A 27,630-nucleotide genomic window follows, 5' to 3' on the forward strand; every position below is an offset into this window, starting at 1 on the left:
ATGACATACCTCAATTTTTTTCTAGAAGCCTTGGCAGACGGATGTGTGCCGAACTTTCTTCACAAATTACAAAAGAAATCTATAAATTACACCAGCAAAACTGTTCCCCGAATTACTGTAAACCTTTCATAGTGCGTTCGAAACCCTTCGAAATTGTTATCCTGAGTGGCACCATCCGCACGGACAGGGTCCGATTTGCATTGATCCATTTTTCACAGACAGCCATTGTGAAAAAGTGAAGCTGGAAGGCTGGTGACGACGAGCAGCATCGATTAGCAGGGCACATAACACACCAGCTGCGATCGGGCTGTGTGGACTGCGGCCGAGTGAGATACAATCAACTGATGTGTGGATTTAGGTAATAATAATTTCGCTTGCTAAGTGTTTAAACTACCCCGACAAGGCTCGTAATCAATCGTCGTGTGGACTGAAAAGTGCAAAAGTGTAAGTGTGTGCGTGTGTGCATGTGTGAATCGCATTTGGCTGGTATAGTGGTAGTGGTGTAAAGAAGGGCCGTGCTGCCAGTATTCTACTATGTGACGTTTGAGCGATCGATTAGCGTTTCCAGCAGTGTGATTTTTGTTTTCATTTTTGCTATCATCCTCAACCAAAAATAACAACTAGTTTCCCCCAACACGGGCATACATTTAACAGTGGAAAGTGTGAGAATTGTGTGCACCATTTGTCGTATGCAAATATATATATTTATATATATATTATGTTGAATACATTCACACAGTTTGGCTTTGAGCTCTGATATTCCCATGTACCAATTTGGTAAAATGTTTGCCGTACAATGTTTAGTTCGCTAACGGAGTGAGCGAGAAAAAATATGGTTCGTCCAGTAGCTGCTAGTTGTGGTTTAAGTTTAACTTCGACGATACTATCGGCAACTGTTACCCGAGCCTGAAGAGAGGGTTATAGGCGTGTGAAAGAGTTACAGTGCTAGTGTGGTGGAGTAAATCTAGCACGAAGGTGCAAAGAAGCAATACACTGACGCGAGACAAGAAACGTTTATTTATATATTTATAAATGAGATAGAAGTGCTTGGGAAGCAACCAGCTGATCGGCACTTAAGTTGCGCTTGGAGTTACAGTTCGGCGGTTTTCGTTACGTGCACCGTCAGAGTCAAAACCGGATGTTGATTGCATCTATAGAAGGTTAGTTCGATCATCTTGCTTTTTGAACTTCTTTCGACAGCATTTTCGTTTTATATTAAAATCGTTCTATTATACTTTGCTCTTTCCAATTTAATCAGCATGGAAAGAAATCCATGTTAATTGTCAAAAAAAAATGTAGCAAAAAAAAAGTTTAATCGAAAGTAAAACATTGGCCTGTTCAAATGAGAGTGTTGAACTTAGGTCATGATTTTGACCGCAGCTTCAAAACATTCCGTCACAGCAGTACAACTCAAATATTTTCATCGATCACTCTATTCCGTGTTGGTATTGGTACTACAATTGGCATTGGTAATACATGCTAGTGCAATATCTATGGGCATGCGCAGCAGCAGTATTGTAAAGAGTTTCCATTCTTTGATATTGCTGCAGAACATAGCTGAACGGCTCGGTAGCAATGATAATCTATGAAACAGCCACAACGTATGCACAAAAGAGACTACTTCTCCTTACCTTCACTGTTCGTCCACACTGACCAAAACTTCCCAATCCCCAGACACAGTAGAGTTTTCACTTTCGCACTGCAAAGCATAAGGTCGCCTAGCATTATGTGATTGGCACTGGGGGAAAACCGACATTTAATAGCGGGGATCTCCTCGTGTCTGTATTATTTGCCATATTGTTTTCCCACCATTTGCGCGATATAGTGATTCTAGTCTACCAACAAACGATGATTCATGATCCGGAAGTGAGAAATTGTGTGACAGAGTCATTTTGATAAGTGAAAAAGTGAATTATCCTTTATTCTTTCTAGAATCGTATCGAATGATTAAGTATGTACATACAAACAGATTGTCCAGTTTTTCTACATTTCGGTACAGTTTCTACGATGAACAACGTTATTTTTGTGCATTAAAAAGCAAACTGAAATGTTCTGTAATTCTCAAGGAAATGTAAATTCTCAAGGAACAAATATCACATAATTTTCATTGTAACCCCTCAAACATGTTATCTATTACTATTTGCAATTATCATTGACGTTAAAGAGATAGAAAATATGTTTTAATTTTTTTAGTCCATCTTTGGCGTATAAAAAAAACCCACCATTTTACAAAATTACTTCCCGCATAAGGATTTGGTTGCTCGAATGAACTGAATAAATGTGTTGCATATTATTTCTGGCGTAAAATAAACTCAATCAACAACATCAAATGTGTTTCAAAGAAAACGGCCAATAGGGCCACCTTCTGAGAAAATAAATAAATAAAAGGTCTATTGTCATATCATATTGTCTTTCGGTCCTTTGATAGTATGCATGTTCGAGAAGTCAGATCGTATGCCTTAAATTCCAGCCGAATCAAGAAATCGGTGGTGTACGCCGGCCGAGTGATAAGCTCCTCCGCCGAGTGTCCGAAGCGACCGAATCACATTATAAGGCATGCGTTATCTTTTGCTATGTGTCGCTTCGTCTTGTTGGGCGCACAATAATATTAGCTTTTTTATACCAACCAACGGTGACGTCACTACGACTACTGCCTTTGTCTGTTTTTGCCCGGTGCGCTGAATTATCAGTGCATGGTAACAGATCTTGCCTTGATATCGTTTCAAATGATAGTTGTTTGGAGCAATAGCAGCAGCACCAAGAGATTGGAATGTATTTTTCATTGAGGAAAGATATTCGACTTGAATTTACTTCCTACAAAAAACTATTCATGTTTTTAGACCTCATGATGCTAGCTTTCAATTCTCGCCAGAAATGATAGCATATTATGCAAAATTATAATGAATAAAGCAATTTATGTAGCAATGGATTAGAAGCATACATAAAGTTAAAGAGCATTAGCCAGCGGCACGATGCATATTCTAATCATGTATGCGGAACTATACCGACTTTCACACGCAACGCACATGTGGCCAACCAATATTGTTGCATAACTGTTGTTTTGCATCGTGTGTATAAATAAAGGTCGTATGTTTTCTTCCCAAGTTTGAACTATGACGAAAGCGTCAAACAGTTACACCCTCCCATAAACAGAGCTAGTATGTGTGTTTAGGAATCGACCCGTGAAGTTTTTTTAGTTTGTTTTGGTTTCGCTTTTAAAGACGCCAGATTTTAAATTTTGCGTCCGAAGTCTAAGACGAAGTGAATTTACTTTCGTCATACACACAGACGAAGTTATATGTATGCGTGAGCTTTGTTCTATATAAATGCTGGTAATTTGGACGAATGGTATTGAAGGAGTAAAAATAAATTACCTCCTATTTTTAAAATACATACGCAAAGGTGGCAACATATACTGTGCCATCTTTTAAAAAATGAGCACCAATCAATCCAGAATTTTAATAGTAGTGTGGTTAACATAAAAATCTTGATGTTAGTTTCATTTGTTGCAGCACATCTCATTGTATAAATCAAAACAATAATGTAATATTTGAGATTCCTTTTTAGATACATCTATAAATAGATTATCTTTTTTCACTCTCCGAAATATCAAAACCATATAATTCTTGATGTGTAATGATAAAAAATCAAGGATTTTAAACTAGCTAGTCTCATAAATTAGCAGAAGATCCCTTTATTTATTTTACACTAATATTGATGTTTGTTTATATGGCACGAGAATAACGTATCTTTAAGTGACCTTTACCCTCCGCACCTATTTGTGTAACGGTTATTCTTTTTTATGATATAGCTCGTTCATTGCAGGACACCATGTAGCATGAAGCCATACATTCATGTCTTTGCTATGACATAAACACATTGCCATTATAAAAGTATATAAATCAGTATTTAAATAAGTATATCAACGATGGAAGATAAACAGAGAAATTTTGTACATAATGTATTTATATAGTATTAAAAGTAATTTGCAATTAATTTGAATTACCTTGTTCAAGTACAGAATATTAAATATGTGACCGCTGACTAATTCTCAATGATATTAACGTGTTTTCACTTTATTTGAATTGGAATAACAAAAAAAGAGAAATTGGGAATGTGTTCTCAATAAACAAATAATGCCGCAACATATCCACGGACACAAGCATAAGCGAGGCCTAAACTGATTACAGTTGTTGCAAAAACTAAGAACTAAATGAAGTTCGTGATTGTCTAAGTGATAAGACAACATGCCAAACAGTAGAAATAGCTTGTTTTTTGTTTTGGTGATAGCAAGAGTAGATAAAAGGACCAGCCCATTCCTACTGTTAATATGTATGTGAACTGATATGTATGTGTTTTGATGAGTTTGTGTTTGTGGACTTTTTTACCGTATGGTGTGTTAATAAAACACGATTGTTTGTTGTGTAATTGTTAAATAGAATGTTAATAGAATGTGTCTTTCAATTGTTAAAATAGAATGCATTATCCAGAAAAATACTGCTTGCTTAATTAGTTAGCCAGCGCTACAACCGCTATACGAATATAATTAGCCATAATTATGCCCCGATACAGGGTTTTACGAGTCGGAATATAATGTCAGCAAAACAATTTCAGAAGCTCAAGATTCACTTTAGCTGTCAAACGTTGTTGTTTCACCGCACCGATGCTATTTTCAATAGCGCAATTTGATTTTTAAATCGCTCAAGTTGTTTTTTTAGAGGCCTTTCGCATCGTTTTGCAAATTCAAACACGAATTTTTAGATTATATGATTGAGATCAATGCTTTTATTCATTTAAGCATTATATTTATGAAATATTACGTATTTATGGTAAAAATGGCGATTTTCTGTGCAAAAAGCTACATAAACATTGTACATGTTTACATACGCAAGTGCTCGTAGCTTTTTGCACAGAAACACTCATTTTTTACAATAAATACGTAATGTTTCATAAATATAACGCTAGAAATGCACTAAATAATTGATTTGTATACAAATAATCTCAAAATTCGTGTTTGAATTTGCAAAACGATGCGAAAGGCCTAAAAAAAAAAACAACTTGAGCGATTTAAAAATCAAATTGCGCTATTGAAAATAGCATCGGTGCGGTGAAACAACAACGTTTGACAGCTAAAGTGAATCTTGAGCTTCTGAAATTGTTTTGCTGACATTCTATTCTGACTTGTAAAACCCTGTAATCGACATTCTATTCAACTTGAAAATAAATATTACACAGTGTCTGGAGTTGCTTTATATAAAAAAGATATAAATGGTATAATTAAAATACTCATTTTTACTATTTACATAACTTACATATACAACTACATACTTAGTTTTATAATGATAATGAAATGAATTAAAGGCTTTTTTCGTCTACTTAAGAAATGCAAGACCACCTAGTTTAGACCTTGATGAAGCATAGATTACAAGACACGATTCTATTGTCTAAAATAAAAATATCAGTTCAATATTCATTTATTGCCATTCGATTTATTGTAAGAACATGCTGTTATATTGAACACTACCTCATAATCCCAAATCTACCAAAACCACTTACAGAACATACAGCATTTTAATGTCGTAGTAGGATTTTTTTTATGTAGACCTGTATTCTGTGTGTATGTGTTTAGGCCAAGTCATTCAGCATATCAGCTGATTATTGTCCTACTTTCATGGTTCCATTCATATATCTTCCGTGTGCTAATCTTTTCCGAAGGTTTTTTTTTATTTGCTGCTAGATAAGCATAAAAAAAGGTTATTATTGCATAAACGCCTTGTATAGTACAGACAACGAGACCGAAAAAGATCGTAAACTTAATAAGAAAGTTTTTTTTTGTGTTTTGGTCAACCTTGTTCCAATAACATCATAAGAATTAAAATATCTATTAGGAGGATTTTTACCACAAACAATTGTTATGAATAAAGTGTGCCTTTTTAATTCAAAGACTACCACAATTATTGTTCAGAAACGTTGCCGTACCGTTTTTTGAACTGTTTGTTTAGCTTGGCAAACAGCTGTAAACAGTATGTGCGATGAATGTTTGTGGCATTGCGTCAAATGGATCAATTTATATCCTATATCACACTAAGTGTTGATAATTTGATTTGATTTTGATTTAGTTATGATTTAGAAATTTCCACCAGCGTGGAAATTTTATTGCAAGATTAGTATTCCACAAACATTGATTGTACAGGTAGAGGATAAAGCTGGTTCTCTAGATATGTTCGACAAACTATGCCGTAATAAAATCCGGTGCGCAATTGGGCCGAAATCGTGCGTAAATCAGCATGAATCACATAAATGTTGAACGGTACATCGATCAAAAAATAGCGAAATTGTCATGAATATCACATGCTTTGTACAAATATTGTTATGCCTTTCAGTCGAAGTCGAGTCCACCCAAATCAGTTCGATTGAAGTGTCACTTATGAAGGCATACATACTTCAAGGTGAAGAGAAGTATTTTTGAGCATGTGGAAGAATATAGAATTTTTATTTGTATGAATCAGTTGTGTGTACTTCATACCACGTTAAATTACATGCAAAGAAACAATCAGCTACAGTTATTCTAATACTAATGCTCCGAAGTGATACTACTGATGAATAATTTAGATATTCGGTAATTATATAACCGAAAGTCAATACAAACTTTGCGCGATCTCGCAAAATGTCCATTGCGGATTCAAATTTCCAATGAACTGAATCACCCAATGAAAGGACATACTCCCCCAATGATTGACTACAACACCAATATTCTTCTTTTTCTTTGGCACAACAACCGTCGTGGGTTGAGGCCTGTCTGTACCACCAGTAGGCTTGGCTTTGGTCAGTCCTACGTATGGGGGTACGGTCCATTTTAGGCTTGAACCCACCACGGGCATGTTGTTAAGTCGTGTGAGTTGACGACTGTACCAATATATGAAGGCAAAAATAAGAAAACAGAACAAGATAAAAATAACTCAGAAACCAGCGATGAATGACTTCGAAATAAAAGGGTAATCTGATCTAAGGCGATTTTGACACGCACTAACACAGTTGTTGTTTGTTATCTTCCAACTCAGCAATAATAACATCATCACTAAACCTCACTAAACATGCCGAGTTCTGTTTACTGTAACCCCTAGGTACTTTAAACAATAAGATGACTAGGTCCACAGAAACGATTACGTTGGTGGCCGGTTGTTGTTTTCCGCGTGTTTCTAAGTAAGTCTCTAAACTAATGTTGACAGTAATATGTATCCTGTTTTCCCGGTCATTGCCCATAATCTAATTACGCTTAGTTTGCACGGAAGGCCATATTTCCGCAAAGAACTTGACATTGAACGGGTTCAAGAACTCACAATAGACGCGAAGAGGTTTACGACACTAAATACGCAACAAATGGGAATAACAATGTAAATTTAGTAATTTTAGCAAGTTACTATAAGCGTAGTACAAAAACATTACGTCATGAAATATACATGACATATACAATGATCGTAATTTTATACCCACCCCATAGAACAGTGCTGTCCAACCCTTTTAGGATCGCGGATCATTTGGCTTTGAAAATACATTTGCCGCGGCCTATATCTATTGAGGGATTACATTTTACAGACTCAGTTTAATGTTTTTAATCAAAAATATATTTAAATCTTGTTCTATACGTGCCTGTTGAAAATGTAATCTTGATTGTGGGGAGAAATTGCATGATAGTATAATAAGATTTTTATTTTTTAAAGTAAATTCTTTTGCGGGCCACATCTGTTAGAGCCAGGGACCACAGGTTGGAGACCACTGCCCTAGAACACCGAATAGACGATCTGAATCCATAACGATCCGAATAGGAATCGGCTCACTTACCCGGCTTATCGAATATACAGTAATGTATATCTTATAAATTCAGCGTTCTTATTCTTCTTCTTCTTTACAAAACAACCGTTGTCGGTCAAGGCCTGCCTGTACCCAGTACTGGTGAAGTGAGCTTGACTTTCTTTGACTTATTGTTACCATAGCAGGTTAGTCAGTCCATTTCATTGCGGTAATACAAAAGACCTTATGTAAAAATGTTTTTTTTACATTTCACCTTATTCCGCAATAACATTTTGGTAAGATGATCGTGGCTATTTTATATTAAAATAGTTTCTGATCCTGAATCAGCTGTTCATGTCGCACCATTTTTAAAGTTTTTATCCAAGGGAAGGCAGCCTGCAGTAGACCTGTTTTGGATATGTACCAAAATTAAAATCTACGGTTAGTATTTTAATAAAATTACATGCAGTTAGTCCCGGGCCGGGTAGATATCATCCAATGAATAAAAAAGATCTTGGCTGTTTGAAATGCCTATAAATGAATGGTTGGATAGCTGCCAAGTGCAATTATGTCGCCAAAATTTCTGATAGGTATTCATTCGTATCTTTTTTGTTTGTCCCTCCCTTGATTCGTGTGGGTGTGACGTCAAGCTCGAAGGAAAAGAACAAGTTTGATTAAGCATCCTAAATAAAACAATTTTAGTTAACACAATTTTAAAAACACTTTAATCATATACATTAGTAACTAAAACTCCGTATGTGAGCAGTTTTGTTCTATAAGTATATATAACTAATATAAGGATAAAATGTTAGGAGTGTAAATGATTATTCGATTTATGAGTTCATGGAATTGCATGCATTTTTCGCATGTGATTTTTTTTTGTTTTGTTTTTATATAGCCCTTCAAATCAACCTTTTCAAATAAAAAAAGAAAAATGTTAAGCTCACTTTAAACACCTCGTATCAATTCTCAAGTTTTAGTTTAAACTGGGTGTTCATGGTGGCTTAAAAAGGTCTTAAGGTTTATTATTCCGTGGATCTTTATCGTTATGGTATTGCTGAAGTTGTTACAAATGATCATTTTATAGCCGTACTTAATCCTGACTCCTATACACTCTTACATGATACACTCTTCCAACTATGCTTGAAACTATGTTTGCTACTATGAACTCATGAAAATGTATTTAAAATTCGTTCTATTAATGAATGGACGCGGCACCATCTGCAATGCTTGGCATAAACGTGAAACTTTAAAGTTAAACGCAGTATGAGGATCTCAATGAACGGTTTCCTGAATTTATTGTGGTAATTATGAATATACGACAAAAATGCAATAAAAATGTAGCAAGGTTAAAAAAGACTGATCACAAAAACGATTTGAGAAGAGCGACTAAGTACAATATTCTTTTCAATTTAATAATTAAGAAAAATTTAATAAGGATACAAATAAAATCCTTAAATCGGAAACAAAAAGAATAATGTTGGTAAAATAACTTTGCAAACTTAGATAGAGTATGTAAAGTTTTATTCACTTTAGATTTAGGCATTCACAATAAACGTTATATGTAGTACTCAAATTTCTGTTATTGTGTGAAATATAAACAATTTTAGTGTATTCTTAAAAAGGATTGTGTAGCTAGACAGACACATTTACTGTATTCTCCAACAATACAGGATGCTAACAAAGTGTCACATTCGATCGAAGAATAACGTCCTGGGATTTCCTTGGTAACTAAGAACAACAGTGTGTGTCATTTGAAAACCGTGGGGACTGCTTTGTCAGAAGCGTTCTATTTTAATTTATTTTTCTTCTTATGTTTAGTGCACGAACACGAATTGTGCTCGAACAATATGCGTGCTCGAGAAACCTTTAATCGGTTCAATCCGACCAAGCTCGCTGCCACATCGAGAGGATTTAATATTGCTTTAATGAATCACACTTCTTGATGACCGGGTTTAACTATTGTTGAATAGTTTAAAAATAAATCGCCAAGTATTAAATTATCTGATACGTCATAATAGTGATTACGTGACTAATAACTCAATATTCCAAATTTCACTAACAATATTATTGTTGTTTTTATAATTTCGATTTTAATCATTGTGTAAAACTTGTGATGCGTCTATTTCTACATTCATGTGATGTTCAATTTAGTTGTCAATTTCAGACAATTTTTCCGAATTCCAATTAAACTTTACTTACTTAAACTTTAGTGTTATGTTTAGTAATATGTTTTACTAATTGTATCATTTATTGTATGTATACATTTGTTCAGACTCGAATGTAAAAGAGGAAAAAACCATTGCCTCTTGAAACAGCACTCTAACGGTTGTTAGTTTTACAAGTTCTTTTCTGCATCAGCACTCCTGCCTCAGAATCCCCACTTCATCTTTGAATTATTATCAGTGCTAACCACCTAATAACGTCGCATTATAAGGAAGCTAGCCGCTTACATGCAAGTGTTCGCGCACGATTGAGTTGTGCGGTGTGATTCGCACGCGGTACCTCGTGCGCACATTTACTACCTTTCCGGTCGCGCCAATCATGATGACGATTAGCTGGCGGGTCGTACTGTGTGCCCGATCCGGTTCTCCCACCCAATTCCCACCACCTTGTCGTGTCATGCAAACGTCTCGTGTTCGTACTGTTGGTCTGACGGGTCTTCTGGGCAGTGGCGCATTGCTGTCTATGTTTGTTTTGATCGCTTACCTTCGTTGTAATGATGAACATAGACTGACTAGCTGATGGTGTGTTTTTACTGTGAACGCAACCGTAGGTGGCTCGACCGATCAGCTGATTTAAGTCGAACGGTGGGCATATGGTGCGATACAATGAGAACTTTTGTACGCTTATGGCTGTGTATGTATGGGTGCCGCACAGTGGTAGTGGAATTGAGACACGCATATGCGGTGGAAGATAATTCAACAAAGGAGAGTGGAGAATGAAGTTTCAAAACATAGCATGTAGCTATGGCATGGCGGACCTTCTTATCGGTAAAAACCAATACAGTGTACTGTCTAGATGTAGTTTTGGACACAGCTTTTACTGTATTGAGACTCGGTAATTGAATTTCTGGTGGGACCAGACGGTGGTAACGTCTTCGTTTTACATTTATATGCCATCTAACGGTTCAAAGCGACACCCCGAATCATCCTTGAACCTCCCGCGAGTGAGTAACAATCAACTTCCGCAACCAACGTCTAGGAGCCGGTTTCTTTGTTAATCTAGCGATTGAAACCGTCTCGCGACACGTGTTGCTGTCTCGAACGACTTGAACATTAAATTTGTAACCCAAACTGTTGGCTTTGCTCCGTGTGCTCTGGACTCTACCGTGCTGTGCTCAGTCCTCTGTATTTGCAACGTATTCAACCTCGTGCTGTTTGACATTAGTCTCCCACAGATCTGATTCGTCAAATGAGAGTCTTCGACGCTATTTCACTTTCGTACAGTCCCGAGACGCGCTGTCGTTGACATCGATGACACTTTCGTTGACTTGGTGTTGATGTTGATGAAGGTGGCGGCTGCTGTTGAAACGCGGCGTGTGTGTCCTCAGGTCTCTAAAAGGACGTGCGCGTGCATTGAGAGTCTTGTGGCGGTGGCAAATGTTTGATCACCGGCCTCTCTTGCTCAGCCCATTGGCGGCGTGTCGTGGAGAAATCCCAAAATAGTACCGTGTACGATGCTAGGGATTCACTACGTTGTGCACAGCTGTGACACAAATGTGTATATGTGTGTGTGTGTTTTGTGATCCAATTTTAATCATCAACCACCAAACCTAAACCAAATCACAACCCTCACGGTGGTGATCTACTCCCGCTCTCAGTGCCCTGGCGGTGAGATAGATTTCATGTCGGATAAAGAAAACTGTACCAGCATGGCAGGAGCGAGTAGAGAGATTTAACAAAGCCACGCTCCCTCAGATCGAGACGGCGCATGTGATCGACCCTAGGGTGCAGCAAGTCGAGTCTCCCGACCAGTCCGTATCAGCATGTTAGTATGATGAGTTCGGTGATGTTGTCTGAGGTTAAGTTGCAAAGCGCTTAACGCTACCCGATCCTGAATTAAAACGATCGTGTTTGGAGCAAAACTTCTTACTGTGGATTCTTGAACAAAGGTGTAACGAAGCGGTGGACATTTAGAACACGGGTCATCGGCATCTTGGAAGCGCTCCCAGCTAAACGAATTTAGTGTCGTCCGCGTGTGGTGCATTGCGTTTTCGATAGTGTCGGCTGTGTGCGTGCCAGTGAGTGTAATGTCAAAGGGTAGGGTCGTTCGTCGCCATCGCTGTAGTTTGAACGGGTTCGGATTACGAATCGAATGCAACATACGACAAACTTACGTAAGTGTTGACTGATGTACGTAAATGCATTGGGGGATGCTTTTATCACGCCGTTTGCAAGTGTGTCGTGTTGGTTTAAAATTCGTTGCTGCCGGGTCCGGGTTCATCGAAAGCTAAATAGTGGCCAAAAGTTGCTCGCAGCCATCTAATTCCTGGTGGTAGCTAAATGTGCTGTGCAGGCACATAAGCGAGGCTTATGTTTCAAGTGTCGATTGTACCATTTGCCTTGCCTGCCACCTGCACCGTATTTATAGGACGTTCTGTGATGATTCAAACGTCCTCAAAGTTTATATTGTTGTGACAGTGAGACATTCTTCGTTTTGTTTTCATTGTCAAAAGCGATCGTCATTAATTACCCAGCCGCTTGTTCTTATCTATCTATTTATTGTTTGGATCATCCACGTGTGAAACGTTGGGGATGAAAGAGGTTGTTGCATTCTGTTTTGTCCTCGGTGTCAGTAATAAGGGAATAGTTGTGGAGCGTGGATAGATTGCAATAGGAGATAGTTAGCTGTTTATTGGCCAAAGGCCAGACAATCGATCAGAGACGGTACACAGAATTTGTTAAACATCGTGGCGGTGTGCCATAAAGGTGAAGATAATTATATAAACCGTTATTCCAGAGCGTTTATTACAATCAATTTAAGATTATGCTACGTGCTGCAGAAACTTTGCTGAAACATTCGCAAATAATGCTAGTACTATAATTTGAGTTAAAAATTCAAAGGATCAAAGGATTTATTTTGCACAATAATTCGTATGTTTTGACACATTAAATTTAATGTGAAAAATAGCTAATTGTTTGTCCATTTGTTTTCTTTCGCAGCTTTTGGTCCAAACAGTATCAATAACAATAACAAACACACAACATAGTAATCCTTTATAGCTGAAATAAAATTGATCAAGTTGGCTGTTCAAGTAAACTATCTAGTTGATAGTAGGCTGAGCGTTGTTACTTGCATCCCTCGCAAAATCGATCCACCTGTTAGAAATACGGCGGCGGTAATAGCATCCACCGACCAAGAATACGATTTGCGATATAGGGGTATGGTATATTTTCTGGGTGATTGGGGCATGGGAGATATTGAACGTACTACGGCGCAACATGTCCCTACAAATTTGCAGCAACTCAATTTCCACAACCATACCAGTAGCCAGCAGCATCAGCAGCAGCAGCAGCAGCAGCAGCAGCAGCAGCAGCAACAGCAAACACAGCAGCAACATGAACAACATCTTCAGCAGTCGCGATCTGTACAGTACAACAATGTTACCCAACATCTTCAACAGCAGCATTTGCAGTCGCCGCAGCACCAGTCCCATCGCTATGAACGATCGAGTGCTGGCGGTAGTTTCAATGTAACGAAGAGTGAGAATATCTCTACCTACTTGAAAGAAGTCCAGCAGCAGCAACGCGCTCAGCAGGTTGATGTTCGACAAAACAACGTCAAGGTCGCCAACGGTGGCTTCCAACAACAACTACTGCGCACCGGATCTGGACATCATCATGAGCAGGAACAGCTGCCGAAACAGCATACCTTGCACTTTCATCACCAGCAGCAACAACACACGCACCACGATGTCGAAAGCGATGAGGACGAAATCGCATTATATCCTCTCAATAATCAGGTAAGTAAAAGATTAGTAAAAGACGGAGATCATGTTAAATGGAAAGCGACATATTTCGACCTATTTGGGTGCAAACATCTCACAATGCATTTATCATTCATTTTTTGCAGGTTGGCGGTCACACGAGGCTTTTGTTGCTAAACCAGAGCACTGTGATTAAACCCCTTAACCTTCGCGAACTTGAGTTCTATCAAAACATTCCCAGCGATATACAGCAGTTCGTTCCAAAGTACAGAGGTGAGTGTATGATTCATTTTTGATTGGTGATCAGGATCATCTTTCTGATTTTTCTTTGCTTCGTGGAATGCTCGCTTGTTGAGGAGCGACGTGCTATTTTTATAATCGTTAATATTCACTTGTGTCCACTGGCTGGCGCCGTCCCGGAATGTGAAAGTCGACATCGCGTGTCTTTCATAACAAAAATAAAGTAAAGTGAAGAAGGCTACCAGCAGAAAATGTAAAGAATTGATCAGTTTTTCACTCTGCTCGTAGATCCTTGCTTTAGCTTGAAATTTGAAACGTGTTTTCATTCCTTGTGAGAGATTGTTTTCCTTACATGTATGTGGCCTCTATGGAGTACAGCGTTCAGCGCTAGACCAGCTTGTGCAGTGCACCTGAAAGGTTAATGGAAAAGAAAAAGAGTGATCATTTTTACATCTTTTGTTTTGTTGTTGTTTAATTTTCAATAACATTCAAAGAATTGATTTGGACATGATAGCCTTTTTTAGGATAGTGACGATGAACATGCTACAACACACTGTATCCCCTATTTTTATAATCATTATTATCTTCACTAATTTTTATGTGAGTTTAATTTTGTATGTGTGTAAGTGTGAGTTAATATTTGACTTGCATTCATAGGTTCTTCGATGATACTTTTATGATCCTATGGGAAGCAAAATAGTTGACTATAAGATAACTTTGGTGAAATAAACTTCTTATCGGTCTTATTTGATTTTCTTCTACACTTAATATTTACCTAACGAATGCGAAGCTCTTGAGATGCGATGGAAGGTATAGATACAGAATGAATCTTTTCCATTTCGTTTGCCGTTCAGTGGAATTTTCCTACAATGTACGATCGGTTGACAACAGAAACATATTGACCGTGCATCTCGAACACTCAGAAGTGTGCCCTCACTGGTGTGCTTCATTAGTGTGGCTATTAGTAATGGTTAAGGCGTCACAGTCGCCGACAAATGAGCAGTCCGTTACTTTCGAAGCAGTCTCTCACTCTCCAGCCATCCAGCACCAGCTCTCGTGTCGTTAATTTTTGGTGGGATAGAAAATTATTGCTTTTCTCCTGGTAACAGCCGACGTGCAATAGCATTGGTCATTCTACCAAATTCTTTTCGTTTTATAGTTTTAAATCATCGGATTAAAACTTAATTGACATATCTTGTCAGCGATGTACATGTTTTTGTTTGAATATACACATAACATTCATGCATCCTGTTTACATGATGTCGTTCTTCTAAATATAATAACACCACAAACATCTTGTTTCTTGCTTAATTACTTTGGTAGTATTTTTATTATTTTTAATTATTTTATTAAACATATCTGGTAATAAATTGGCCCTATTGCTGAAAAAAAAAACAGATGGGATAGAGCACGCTCGAAGAAGATCAGATTCGATAAAAATACTTTAAATTCCATAGCTAAACCAACTCAAATCGTTAGCACTGGGGTACGCATCGCCTCTGAATGGAAGAGAATTTCATTGGCACAGTTTTTATCCGAGTCCATCCATCAGTTTGGACCCGACATAGCTAAGAGCTGTGGAGGACGTAGCGTGCTGTGGCAAAAAATATTCTTATTATAGCGTCGATAGTTGATTTTTTGTGAGTGTGTGTTTGCGCATTAGCAAGTCTTCTGCACTTGACAAGGTTTAGGGAACGTTGGAGTGTTTTCTCTTTAGCGCAGCGTAGGGTTTGTAAATCGATAGAGCATCTTAAACGTCTACGCATACTGACAGCAAACGAAACACACAATCTTTTTGCCCATGTGTCACTGGACCTTAAAACATGACTATGTTCGTGAATTATAATACAGCAGGCATGGCTTATGGATATTATATTATTATTGCAAATCAAGTCATTTTTGATCGACTTGGAACACTATCTGTTTCCTGCTTTATTTTAAGGCGGATGTAAATTGATGTTGCTCTTAAGGCTGGACAAAAATGCTTTTACCATTCTGATGGTTCGTCACTTATCGTTCGTGCTCTATAGCATATGTTATTATTTCGATAACCGGATCGTTTTATTACCAGATATGTTCAATTAAAATAACCCAAAATACTATCAAAGTAAGCAACAAGCGTGTTTTCGAAGTTAATATAAGTATAAGAACAACTTATAATTAATTAAATTCGACTTTAAAAGACGAAAAACATTAGAAATAACTTAAAATTATTTTAAATAAAAAATCACCAAAAACGCGTTAAACGCGCAACTAAGTATTAGAAAATAATGTGTGCGAGTAAATGGCGTTGTAGCGAAACTCCTTCCGCTGTCCACAACAACAGTATAGATACAGAATGAGGTCATAAGAATGGTAATACGCATCAACCCTCACACGCAGATCTCATTGCTACTGTTGTGCTTCTTACGATTTCATGTTGCAACATCATAAAATATTGCGTTTCCAGTAAAGAAAACTCATGCGCATACGTAACTTTATTTGTACTACGTAACTATTTATTTTATCATGTCACTAGTGTTGTCCTTGCTATTGGATAGGATGGGAATCGAACGCCAGACGAGTTCTTGCAAAAGGTAGCGCGACTGTACAATAGAGCTCTGGTCCATCAACTGCTATTATTGATTACTGTCTTAATTAATCTTAAATCCGTGAAGAGATGGAGGGAAAATAACCATTCATTTTATAGTTTTATTTAAATTACATTTCATAGCGATGGTATTTTGTTTGTTTTTTTTACAAAAGTAAGTTACACAAAATTACATGTTTCGGTCGATACCCTCAGTATTGTATACAGTACATAATACGTATGTATGTATTACATACAAAAATACCTTTATCGTACAATTCAATTACAATTACATTTACACTTATAATATACTTGTTCTACATGCAAAAAGCTACATTGTTTTAGTGTTATCTAGTGTCAAAACTCACTTGCATAAAAAATGTACCGGAAACGCATTTGTTGTTGCTCACTATTTAAATTTTTTGGCAAATGGTTAAAAATGGTTCTCGTTATGAGGGGTGCAATGTATAGTTTTCAATATTTGTAATACATCACCGGGCGTCTCCATGTCATGCTTTGGTTGAAATTTTAAATGCAGTCAGATATCATTGATATTTTTAATTGTGTTACTTTAAAAAAACGTCTCAATTGTTACGAAACATATAAAACAATAAATACAATGTTTTTTTTTGTTCCAAACATAAACGTTTCGATCTGCTGCAAACAATTTAAATTTTCCATTGCTTTTTTTCAATGGTAAGCTTAATGAATGATTATTTTGTGTTTTATTTGTCTTTACAGGTGTGATGCAAGCAACTACTATGGGTGGTTCTAAACTGGAGAAACGTTATTCACCCAGCTTCCGTGACGACCCTATTCGAAAGACTGCAGCATCAAAAAGGAAGCGCGAAGAAGTGTTACGGTTAGTAGAGAAAGGAATTAATTTAGTCAAACTCTCCTCATTTGAATGCTTTTTAGCTAGAGCCTTGCTTTCAGATAGCGAATTCTGCGTATGATGCTGTCATATTGAAAGCGGCAATTACGGCTATGTTATGGTTCTACCTCGCATTTACACTCTAATGGGTACGAAAAAGGTCTGTGCGATCCAATAGATCCGAGGTTTTTACCTATCTTTATAGTTCATTTGCTGCCAATTAGTTGATTGGTGTGCTTCAGAACATGTTTTCTATCCAGCCTTGTTTGGGGGTTTTGGATATCCGAAGAGTCAAACCTTCCATGCGACGGCCGTTGGTAAAAGTGTAGTAATGCGTCTGTACGATTGCTTAAGAACATGAAAAGCAGAGGTTCATTCGCCAATCATACCCTAATTGTACGTCTCAAGTAATGTCCAGTTCTAATCACGGTTTTTTCTCTACTTCTCTACTTGCAGGATGAAAATACATAAAAATGGAATACCTTCCGAAGTGTTAAAAAGTATTGCACAGATAGACAACTCTAATAAACAATGTTAGTATAGCATTCGCCCAAAAGTGCATCAAAATCAAGCATAGAAGATTTTTAATCGCGTAAAGCGATGTGGGGAAGATGCAGTGCATCTTACCATGTACTTGGTTTTTATTGCTTTTTGCCCTTTTACATTAAAACGCAAATCATCATTTTACGTCGAAATCATTGCGACATTTTGTGTTTTCTTTATGATGAATTGCCATACGTATTAGAAACAAGGCATCAATACAAAGGTCATCCATTCATTTAGATTTTATACATATGGTTTTGCATAGTAATTCCTCATAACCGTATATCAAAACCTTTTCTGGAGCTTTTTAAGTTAAACATTATGCAGATAAGATCATGTCAATCTATTTGATGTGAAACTGATAATGTTATTTACTTCAGTTGTGCTTTTTGTTTAATCATGTCTGCGGTGTGCAGAAATACAGATCATTGCAACAGCACATTAAAACACGGTAGAGAATTTAACGTCTACGTTCAAGCGAGAACTATCAAACCCATCTCATGATTTTATTTCCATGGTAAAATATGTTTATTACAAAACGTTATTTTACTTAGGTTGTCACCAATCCACGTTGTAACAATCCACAAAACCATTAGAGAATTGTGTGTTTGCGATAAGGAATTCAAAGACGTGTTTTTGTTTGTTTCGTCGACCATCAATTGTTTCGTAGAGATATGGTGCATTTCCTTTGAATAAAATTCGATCAAACAACGGAGAGAATCGTCCCATTGTTCAAATTTTTCAGGAAGCACGAGTCATCAACAAGAACACTGTCATCATCACCGTCAACGTCATGAAAATCTCACTTCGATTTTATTTAGCTTTGCTGTCATCGTTGCCTGCCATCGTTGCCTTCTACGACCGGCTCTGTGTGCCCTGTGGCGCTGTTTTGCAGCAATAAATCGGTCTAATCGCAACGTTATGCTTTTTTCTCTTTTTCTTTTCATTTGCTATCATGATTCCAATGGGAACAGATTTTCTAATGCTGGAAAACATAACTTCCGCTTACCGGAACCCATGTATACTGGATCTCAAAATGGGCACACGACAACATGGTGATGACGCATCGGCGGAAAAACGAAGCAAGCAGATGGCCAAATGTGCGGCTAGCACATCCGCCTCACTTGGCGTCAGGCTGTGCGGTATGCAGGTTTACCAGGCAAATCTTGATCATTACATGAAACGAGACAAGTACTGGGGCCGTGAACTTACTGAAGACGGTTTCAAAGGAGCGCTTCATAACTTTTTCCACAACGGATACCGGTTACGGACGAAGGTCATTGCAAAGGTGCTTGGCAAGTTGGAGCAGTTGCGTCGTGTTATCGAGAAACAATCGAGCTATCGCTTCTACTCGTGGTAAGTATATACGCGTGCGTTCTTTTGTTCAGAATAGGAATAAAAAAAGTTGAATTTATTTATTGTACACTATAGACATAAACCCAAAAATGTTCAAAAAAATTGGATAAGAATTTTGATTCATCATTAGCTAAAAGAGTGTTAACATTTTAAATTGTAGTACTTTTAATAACAACTTGTTAAATTGTGATTGTAGTTGAACGTCAACAACAATTTTAAATACGCAGACGAATAATACAAGTAAAAATGTGTATTTTTTCGACTTTTTCTTCGCAGCTCCCTTCTAATCGTTTACGAAGGATACGAAGAGGTTCCGGTGCCAAATGCCGGTGACTATCATTTGCTTGAAACGGAATCAAACTCATGCTGCTATGATGCGGACGCTTCAAACAGCTCGATTGAGCAGTACCTGTTGTCCTCTTCTAACGAGGAATCTCCGATACCGTCAAACATCACCTCATCTGTAAATACACGCCGTACATCAACGTCCATGGCCACCGCAATAGCAGCAATGGCCGCGGCAACCAAGGCTACCACACTCACCACTGCAGCAACCTCCAACCCGATGCGGCCACCACCGGCGATAGCTGCTCGTGATGATGATAGCACACAAAGGAGCATTTTCACCGAGCATCATTTCCGCAGCGTTGTAACGGACGATGATAACAACCGGGAAAGGCGAATCGATAGTACCGCCTGTTCGCGAGAAGCTCATGCATCCGAAACTAAAATCGTGCCCTTTGTTCCGATATCGGAAGAAACGATCTATCCCGGTGGACCAACGGACGATGGTTCGACCTCGCCAAGCGATGCCATTCCAATGCCGTCAGGGGTTGCGGGCGCGGCACAAACTCTCACCAGTTCCAGTCCACACTCTATGGATTCGTGGATGAACTACAGCAGCAATAGTAATAGCAGCAGCGATGATTATGCTTCGTCGTTTGTGGTACCGAACCATCTGCAAAGTTCCTCTGCAGTTCAACCAGAAGCTGGGTCCGAATTTGAAGATAGCTTCGGTGGCGATGGTGTATGCGACCGAATTGAGGGAAGGCACCACAGTACGGCAAGTTCCGGAGTTGTGGACTTTAGTACCAGTATTAAGTTCGGCCACAGCAAACTCGTTGAGCAGAGCAGCAATATTAGCAATAATAACAGCGCACCGATTGGAAACAAGACGAGAGAAAACAACGGTGCAAGGATCGATAGGACTGATGATGGGAGCAGCGTTGTAGATATTGGAAGCAATTTCGAGGAAGGACAGCATGACAACTCTGACGCCGGATATCACGAAGATGAAGAGGTGGACGATGACGATGAGGAGGAGGGCGAAGTGGACGATGAGGAGGAACGTCAACTGATGAGACAGAAACTGCTGGCAGGGAACAGTTCCAAACGATTGCGTGGTAAGGATAGTTGCTGCTCCGCCGGATCTGTTGGTGCCGTTGGTGCTAATAGCATTATCGCTAGCAGTAGGCCCAGCGACGGCCCAAGTTTAGTTCCATTGCGCCGGAAACTAAGCTCTAAATCTAAGTCTGGTTCATTGGGAGGAGTTGCAGGCAGCAGTACGGGTCCGGGTTCCTCAGGAGGAACGTTGGCGGATGTACGAATGATTGATTTCGCGCACACGACGTTCGAAATTAAGAACGGCGGTGCATCGTTATGTAGCAGTGCAAATGTTAAGGTGCACCACGGTCCGGACAGTGGGTTCCTCCGTGGGCTCGACAGCCTCAAACGTATACTATCGGAAATATGTGAGGAATACTATTGAAGCGAAGCAACTCGGAGAGACGTGAAGTGGAAGGCACATAGTGCTGGAATGACTGTGTATAGATAGTGTAGTGAAAGAAGGCGGTGAGACGCACGAGCTGCGACTCAATGTTATGTACGTGCAATTTGCAATTGAAAATCGCCAGGATCGTGCGTCGTCGGTCGCGAATTCCGGACTCACAATAGTGTGATGTTTTAGCTTACTTAGCTTATTTTCGATTTGTTTTACATTTGAATTTCTTAAAGTCCTCAATGCCCGGGTTCGAGTGTTATTTGCTCCTTCCTATCTATTGTTTACGATTCGTTCTTGGGTATTCTTTCATTTAGGTGAAGAATTAAATCTCATTGTCCTTGTTTCACACCTCACAGTGTAGTGCAGGATGAAAAATTAGCTGTTTCGTCGAATTCACCCGAACGAAATCGGTTGGTTAGGTTAGGGCTAGGGCGATTTTCATAGTTTCAGCCCCAAAGCTCGGACGAAGTGAACAGAACAGAATTTACAACAAGCAATTATAGCTAGAAGGAACGATTGATGACACCGGCAAGCTATACGATAACGTCACGGTTTGACGAACCTACATATTCGTTGCGATTACAGTAGAAAGGAACAAAACAATGGTGATTTTGAAAAGGGATAATTGTGATACTAAAAGCATTTGTCGGTCCCACTCAACAAAGCCATCCCCTTTTTAGTTAACGTTCGTTCCAAAACGCTCAACATCTTTCGTATGTTTTAAATGTTATGTATCGTACGTCTCGTAGGCATAGTCGTGTGTGTATTTAAGTGAAGATAAAGGTGGTTCAAAAATATGAAAGTACAATTTTTTTATTTTTTTTTTATTTCTCACTTTCCTTACTTTTGTTTACCGCTTTGCATCGCACGCTCGTTTCATTTGCTTTAGATCTGACTTTTTAACTTTTTAAACAATTTACCACGCGATTGGGTTACCAACAATCGAGCCCATGCTTGCTAGCGCATTCAGTTTCATTTTGTTGTATTAACACTTATGTAGATGGACGTAAACATAACGTATGTTAATAATTGACTTCAGTTTGAATTGAATAACTCCTGGACCACATGCATAACCTGTAGTTGAACGTTAGACTGTTTTATATTGAAAGAACGTGCTTTTTTATTACACAATATATAACATCTGTGGTACAATCACCAATGATTGATTTTGATTCTCCGGCATCAATTCATTCATCCAACGGTCGACGATGGGTTATGTTAATGTCCGACGGGAAAAGTAATGATCCCTTAAATTGTAGAAAGAGTTTGATCAACGTACAACAACAAAAGGAAAAGAATAGTTGTATAAAACGCAACATAAATTGTTGTTTAATTTGTCCCGATGCTGAGGACTGTCCGACATAACAACTCGTCACGCTATCTATGTCACAATTAGCCATCCTTTTGCCCATTAGTCAGTATTACAATATCTGCTGAGCATATGGTAGGCCGCAATGAACAAATATCGTACACGACACGCTCTAACATGGAATTTGATAAAACTGTCTTTGTTATGAAGCAGCATAACAATAGATTTGCACAAATTAAATTGCGCACTTGCAATAACGGAGCGAGAAGAAACGGGTAGACGTTTGAAGAAAATAATACAAATATTAGCTATTCTTATATTCGCTATACCTGTACCAATACACTTCCATTGTACGGTTTAATGTGCGTATGAAGAATGCAATGGGTAATTTTTAATTTACATCTTTTGCTCTCGCATACCAGATACTTAAAAAAAACAGTGATGCAAATCTTCGCCTCAGTCATTCTTAGGATGCTGACAGTTGTACACAACCTAAAATGCATTTGTTGCCACTAGTTGGTATCTACTTTGTATCATTGGTATTTGTCTCTTCACCCGTCGATACTCTTCTCCGCCCTTCGTAATTTGGAAAGAATGTGTAATTAGATGTCTCATAGCCAAGAATAATTAAATAATCGGTCATTTTAATCACACTTGTACATTAAAAGGAAAAGAAAAAAAACAAACAAACAAACGCAGAACGTTACAACAGAAGGAAAGCTATCAACAGTTGCTGCACAACCAGAAAACAGGAACAAAAACGCCTAAATGAAAAAGTTTGTAAGGATGGAATATTAGGCGCCGAGAAGAGCCGTTTTAGAGTATCCATGTTGCTGCTGTTCTTGTATTTGGATAATTGTTACCATCTCGACAAAATATTAGCAATTGGTACTAGATCTTAGCTGGAACCGATCTCTTAGAATTCCATTGCGCAGAGTTATTGCTGCTTTCGGTTATGGCGTAGATTGAGAACGTTTCCGAAAAGATTTGTAAAACAAATAAATCAAAACAATTTAATCAAATCGAACATTTTACAGTTGAAAAGAATTGGAATATCAGAAAGTGTACATGACACTTATGGCTCTTCAACGGACAATTTTAATCTTTGCCGTTTTTCACCCATTGGTATAATATAACTCCTTTGAGTTTATGTAGCGTATTACTTTTGCCACGAGCGTTAAATAGCCAGCATTTTAGCAGTTTGAAGTGTTGTTTCCTCCATAGCATACGATAAAAGCTTTGAAAATTAGTGAAGAAACAAAAAAGCAACACGTCTGCACATATTTATTGAAAAAAATAACGACGAAAACAAAAACAACTGCAACAAGTGTGTGATCATTTAATGTTAATTTACTGCTAAAAGTGGAGTATTGCTGAGAATGAAGCGAAGACGTAAGTAACGTATTTATTTCTAACAAAAATGAACGACGATAAGCAAAAAGAAAACAAAAAAAAGAAGCGAAACAAGAATCAGTGGAGAAGGAAGAGTGTGTTGTGTAAACGAATTAGAAAAGAATACCCGTGTCCCAGGGTAGCAGGGAAATGAAATTGAGAGCATAAAATAAAAAAATAATAAAAAAACAAAACAAATATGTAGCGTGTACCATATATTAATTTGAAAGACCTGAATAAAGATTTAAATTTTTGAAATTCTTCTGTCGTGTACATCTACGAACATGATGATGTGACCACAAACACTATAAAAAATCAACTGCAATGTGTTGTTTGAAACAGTTACGTTTTTACAACTCTATTCCATTACTATTTTCATACGCCATTTCCGAGGCTAACCGGGGCTGTGAAGGTTTCCATTCGGAAGAGGGTTGTAGCAGCTTTCGAATAGTCTGAAACGATATGCAACAACTTCAATGCTCTGGGGCTACATAGAACATACGGTGCAAACGGGTGCAGAGGTGTCAAGTTTACCTGCCATGCAAACGGTGACGAACTGGTGGACATATTTTTAACAGCTACAATAACTGCAATTCCAAAAGGAGCCAGTGCAATGATCCATCCAAACACGTCAGCCCAGTTCGGGTAGATGTACCGGCCGTACGCTACGGGTTTGTATTGTAGCCAGTTAAAGCAAAGAATGAACTGAATGAAGAAAAAAACACCATCGTTTATACAATATTTTGCGATTGATGCAAAGTGACAGTAATGCGTATTATTACCAGCAACATTGCTGGTGTGATGTACTTCCAAACCGTCACCCAAAACCGGTGGAACCATTTTGATCGTTTCCCCAGCATTTCTTCGATGTTGGAGATGAACCGTTCACAGCCGTAAACCCATCCGACCAAAATGCATTCAGCGATGGCTATTAGCAACACGGACCAGTTTGCCGCGTACTTGTCGAACAGCTGGAACCAGTACATTCCACTCTAGTGCGAAAAAGAATAAAATCAAACGTGAGTAGATCGTTCACGGTGCATCTCACAGCGCCCAACCGTTGGCGCTTGGGTATTACATTTGTCACAAATATTAATCCTCCAAGATACCCAACGATGCTGACTCCGGCCACTACGGCTATTTTTCTTCGGCGCAGGGCAGGAAAGGTGTCCAACACGGCCGTCACCACCGTTTCCATCAGCGTGAACTGTGAGTCAAGTCCTAGCGTTAGCAGCATGAAAAAGAATAACACGGACCACAGTCTAGGCATCTGCAGCTTTCCGACGAGCTCCGGAAACACAACAAACGCCAAACCGGCACCCTGATCGATGACACTGTCCACGCTAGTGTCCAGCTCGTGCGCTAGGAAGCCTATTATGGCGAATATGACAAAGCCGGCAAAGAATGAGGTGAGTATGTTGGAAATGGCTACTACGATCGCGTCCCGATAGCAATTGTTGTCGAAGCGGTTGTACGACGCCAACGTCAGCAGTCCGCCCCAGGCTGGGCTGAGGGCGAAGAAAATCTGCACCGCAGCGTCTCCCCAGATCTGGGCGGTGCGTAGCTTGTCCCAGTCCGGGCGAACGTAATACAGGATGCCATCGTACGCACCGGGCAGGGTAAGGCCGCGAATGAAAAGTGCCGCCAGCACGACGTACGGGAAGAGGGCCGTGAAATATACTACCTTTCCGGAACTTTTGACACCTCGCGATAAGCAAAGGAACACTATGGCCCAGGCTACTAGCAGGCAGATGGCTAACCGTTGGTTGATCTTCCCAGTCTCCTCGATGCCGGCAGATATTTGAAGAAAGTAATTCCTTGAATCAGTGAGTAGAGAATCAATTATTGTCCACGGTTAGCACCTGGTTGTCCAACAATGTCCATCAGGTGTGAAATGAAAGATAAGCCATTGACTAACAACAGCGGTAATAACGTATTAAATACATCTACATACCATATACCTTATAGACGGCAGTTAAAAAGGCGATTGAAAGGCGAATGACAGTGTTAAGTCGGCTTAATGAAGCAGATGTAATAAAAACACTGTATCGAATCACTTACTTGAAAAATTCTTCCGCCGGAGGTTTGCGTGGCGTCCGAAGCGTTACATTAAGCAACCGATACTGTTCTCTCGACATACAGTTGGCCATATAGTACGATCGATTCGTAGCTAAGCAGTTGTCCTCCTCCTCGTACGAGAAGCAATTCACCGTGGCCCACTCGTGCTGGCATCCTCGCCACGGTAGTGGATCTTCGAACGACACCACCATGTAGAAAACGGTCCAGGCGATAATTACATTGTAGTACAGCATCACCATTCCCGATACCAGTATCATGCCATACCCAATGCCTTCCGAAATAGGGGCGAGTCGCTTGAAAAGTATGGCCGGACCCAAACCCACGTACTGTGCTAGCGATAACTCCATGAACATAAGCGGCAGCCCAGCAATCACTAGCATCACGGTGAACGGTATCAGAAAGGCCCCTGGAAGCAGCAGCAGTAAGCAGAGCGTAAGTATCAACGAACACACGTTACAACGAAACTACACGTAACACTTACCTCCTCCATTGCTGTAGCAAAGGTATGGAAATCGCCATACATTTCCCAAACCGACTGAGTAGCCCAGTAGGGACAGGAGGAAATCGTACCGCCCTGTCCAGGAGCCACGTTTTGCGAGCGCCTCATCATTCATCGGTTGATCGCTGCAGAAATCGTATTCGGATGCGTACGCGAGCTGTCTACGACGTTCAACGCGCTTTAACCACACGTCCACGGTGAGCTTTGTACTACAGTCCTTGGACACAGATAAGCGACGCAACGGAGTAACAGTATCATTAATTATGGTAATTAAGAATTGCTCTCATATCAGCCACCTGTCTGCACCTAGTTACAGTGTGACCATAAACAAGATATTCATCTGATAAATGTTCTTACTTCAATATCATCTGGGCTGCTAGTATCCATTGGACCGTAGTACCGTAGCACCGATTTCAACGACACTGCAATTTCCTCACTGAAGCTCAACTGGGAAATGGTTCTTGGCTATGGAAGTAATATCTAACCCACCGGTCAGTAGTCAACATTGTTACCATACGTCGCGAAGTCATGAGAATTTTTGCAAATTAACTTACTGCGAAGGTCGAACAGTGCGACACGGTGCAATGTCGGACGATTTGCTTTACGATCGAGGTTGATCACACGTAATAACTGTGTAGTGAATATTTAGTTTACCTTTTTAAAACTTCGAATCAAGCCTCTGTCCAATACTAAGTAAGACAGTATTTATTTTTTACTTCGTATGTGACAATGGCAACTTTTAAAAATGTAAACTCAAAACTCACTATATAGTTATTACGAATCATCAAGCTCGATCAGTTTGATAAAAAGCGTTTATTGAAATTTCCAACGACATGAAAAGATAATTTAACACGATTAAATATTCAGCAAACACAATACGGCCTTTTTGGACCGTTACTTCAGAATAAAAAAAAATTCAGCAACAATTTGTACGATCAAATAAATTTTCACGATAGTCTCCACTATGTATGGATCCATTTTTTTTAATTTGTAAGAGGCGGTCTATTCGATAGTCGAATTTTATAAGACTGGATTCGATCGATTCTCTTTGACTTGATCTTTCTGTTCTTTTCAAGGTGAGGGATTGTCTTGAATGTTGTCTTAACTCTCTACAGGCCGACATAACTGCGTTGTTTGTTACGCCAAAAGAAAGCAAAACATGTGTAATACTAGGTAATTTCCCGTGCTATAGGGCTACCCAATATGATATGAATGTAGTAAAATGACTATGATTATGTTTGGAGCTGAGAGAAAACACACGTCTTATTC

The 27,630-nt window shown here is 38.9% G+C and overlaps 2 protein-coding genes across 5 annotated transcripts; one reads left to right on the forward strand and one right to left on the reverse strand.

Annotated features, from left to right (window-relative positions):
* Nucleotides 1-24,041, forward strand: LOC120959428 (uncharacterized). 4 transcript variants are annotated; one of them, XM_040382804.2, is made up of 7 exons: nucleotides 1-1,160; nucleotides 12,957-13,756; nucleotides 13,867-13,993; nucleotides 17,271-17,391; nucleotides 17,860-17,936; nucleotides 18,921-19,302; nucleotides 19,579-24,041. In XM_040382804.2, the coding sequence occupies exons 2-7, from the start codon at nucleotides 13,178-13,180 to the stop codon at nucleotides 21,068-21,070; spliced, it is 2,778 nt and encodes a 925-aa protein (XP_040238738.2). In that variant the 5' UTR covers nucleotides 1-1,160; nucleotides 12,957-13,177; the 3' UTR covers nucleotides 21,071-24,041. The 4 variants fall into 4 exon arrangements, with proteins under 4 accessions (XP_040238738.2, XP_040238742.2, XP_040238741.2 ...); XM_040382808.2 differs by having other exon boundaries at nucleotides 1-358; XM_040382807.2 differs by lacking the exon at nucleotides 1-1,160 and adding an exon at nucleotides 11,295-12,130.
* On the reverse strand, nucleotides 23,982-27,628 carry LOC120959429 (sodium- and chloride-dependent glycine transporter 1-like). Its single transcript, XM_040382810.2, has 7 exons — nucleotides 26,719-27,628; nucleotides 26,344-26,578; nucleotides 25,845-26,268; nucleotides 24,862-25,600; nucleotides 24,566-24,775; nucleotides 24,318-24,488; nucleotides 23,982-24,235 (listed from the first exon to the last, which is right to left on the reverse strand). Exons 1-7 carry the CDS (start codon nucleotides 26,746-26,748, stop codon nucleotides 24,134-24,136), a joined length of 1,911 nt encoding a protein of 636 aa, XP_040238744.2. The 5' UTR covers nucleotides 26,749-27,628; the 3' UTR covers nucleotides 23,982-24,133.
* Nucleotides 27,629-27,630: the final 2 nt, after the last annotated feature.

The sequence above is a fragment of the Anopheles coluzzii genome, chromosome 3 (assembly GCF_943734685.1).
Source record: "Anopheles coluzzii chromosome 3, AcolN3, whole genome shotgun sequence".
NCBI lineage: Eukaryota > Metazoa > Arthropoda > Insecta > Diptera > Culicidae > Anopheles > Anopheles coluzzii.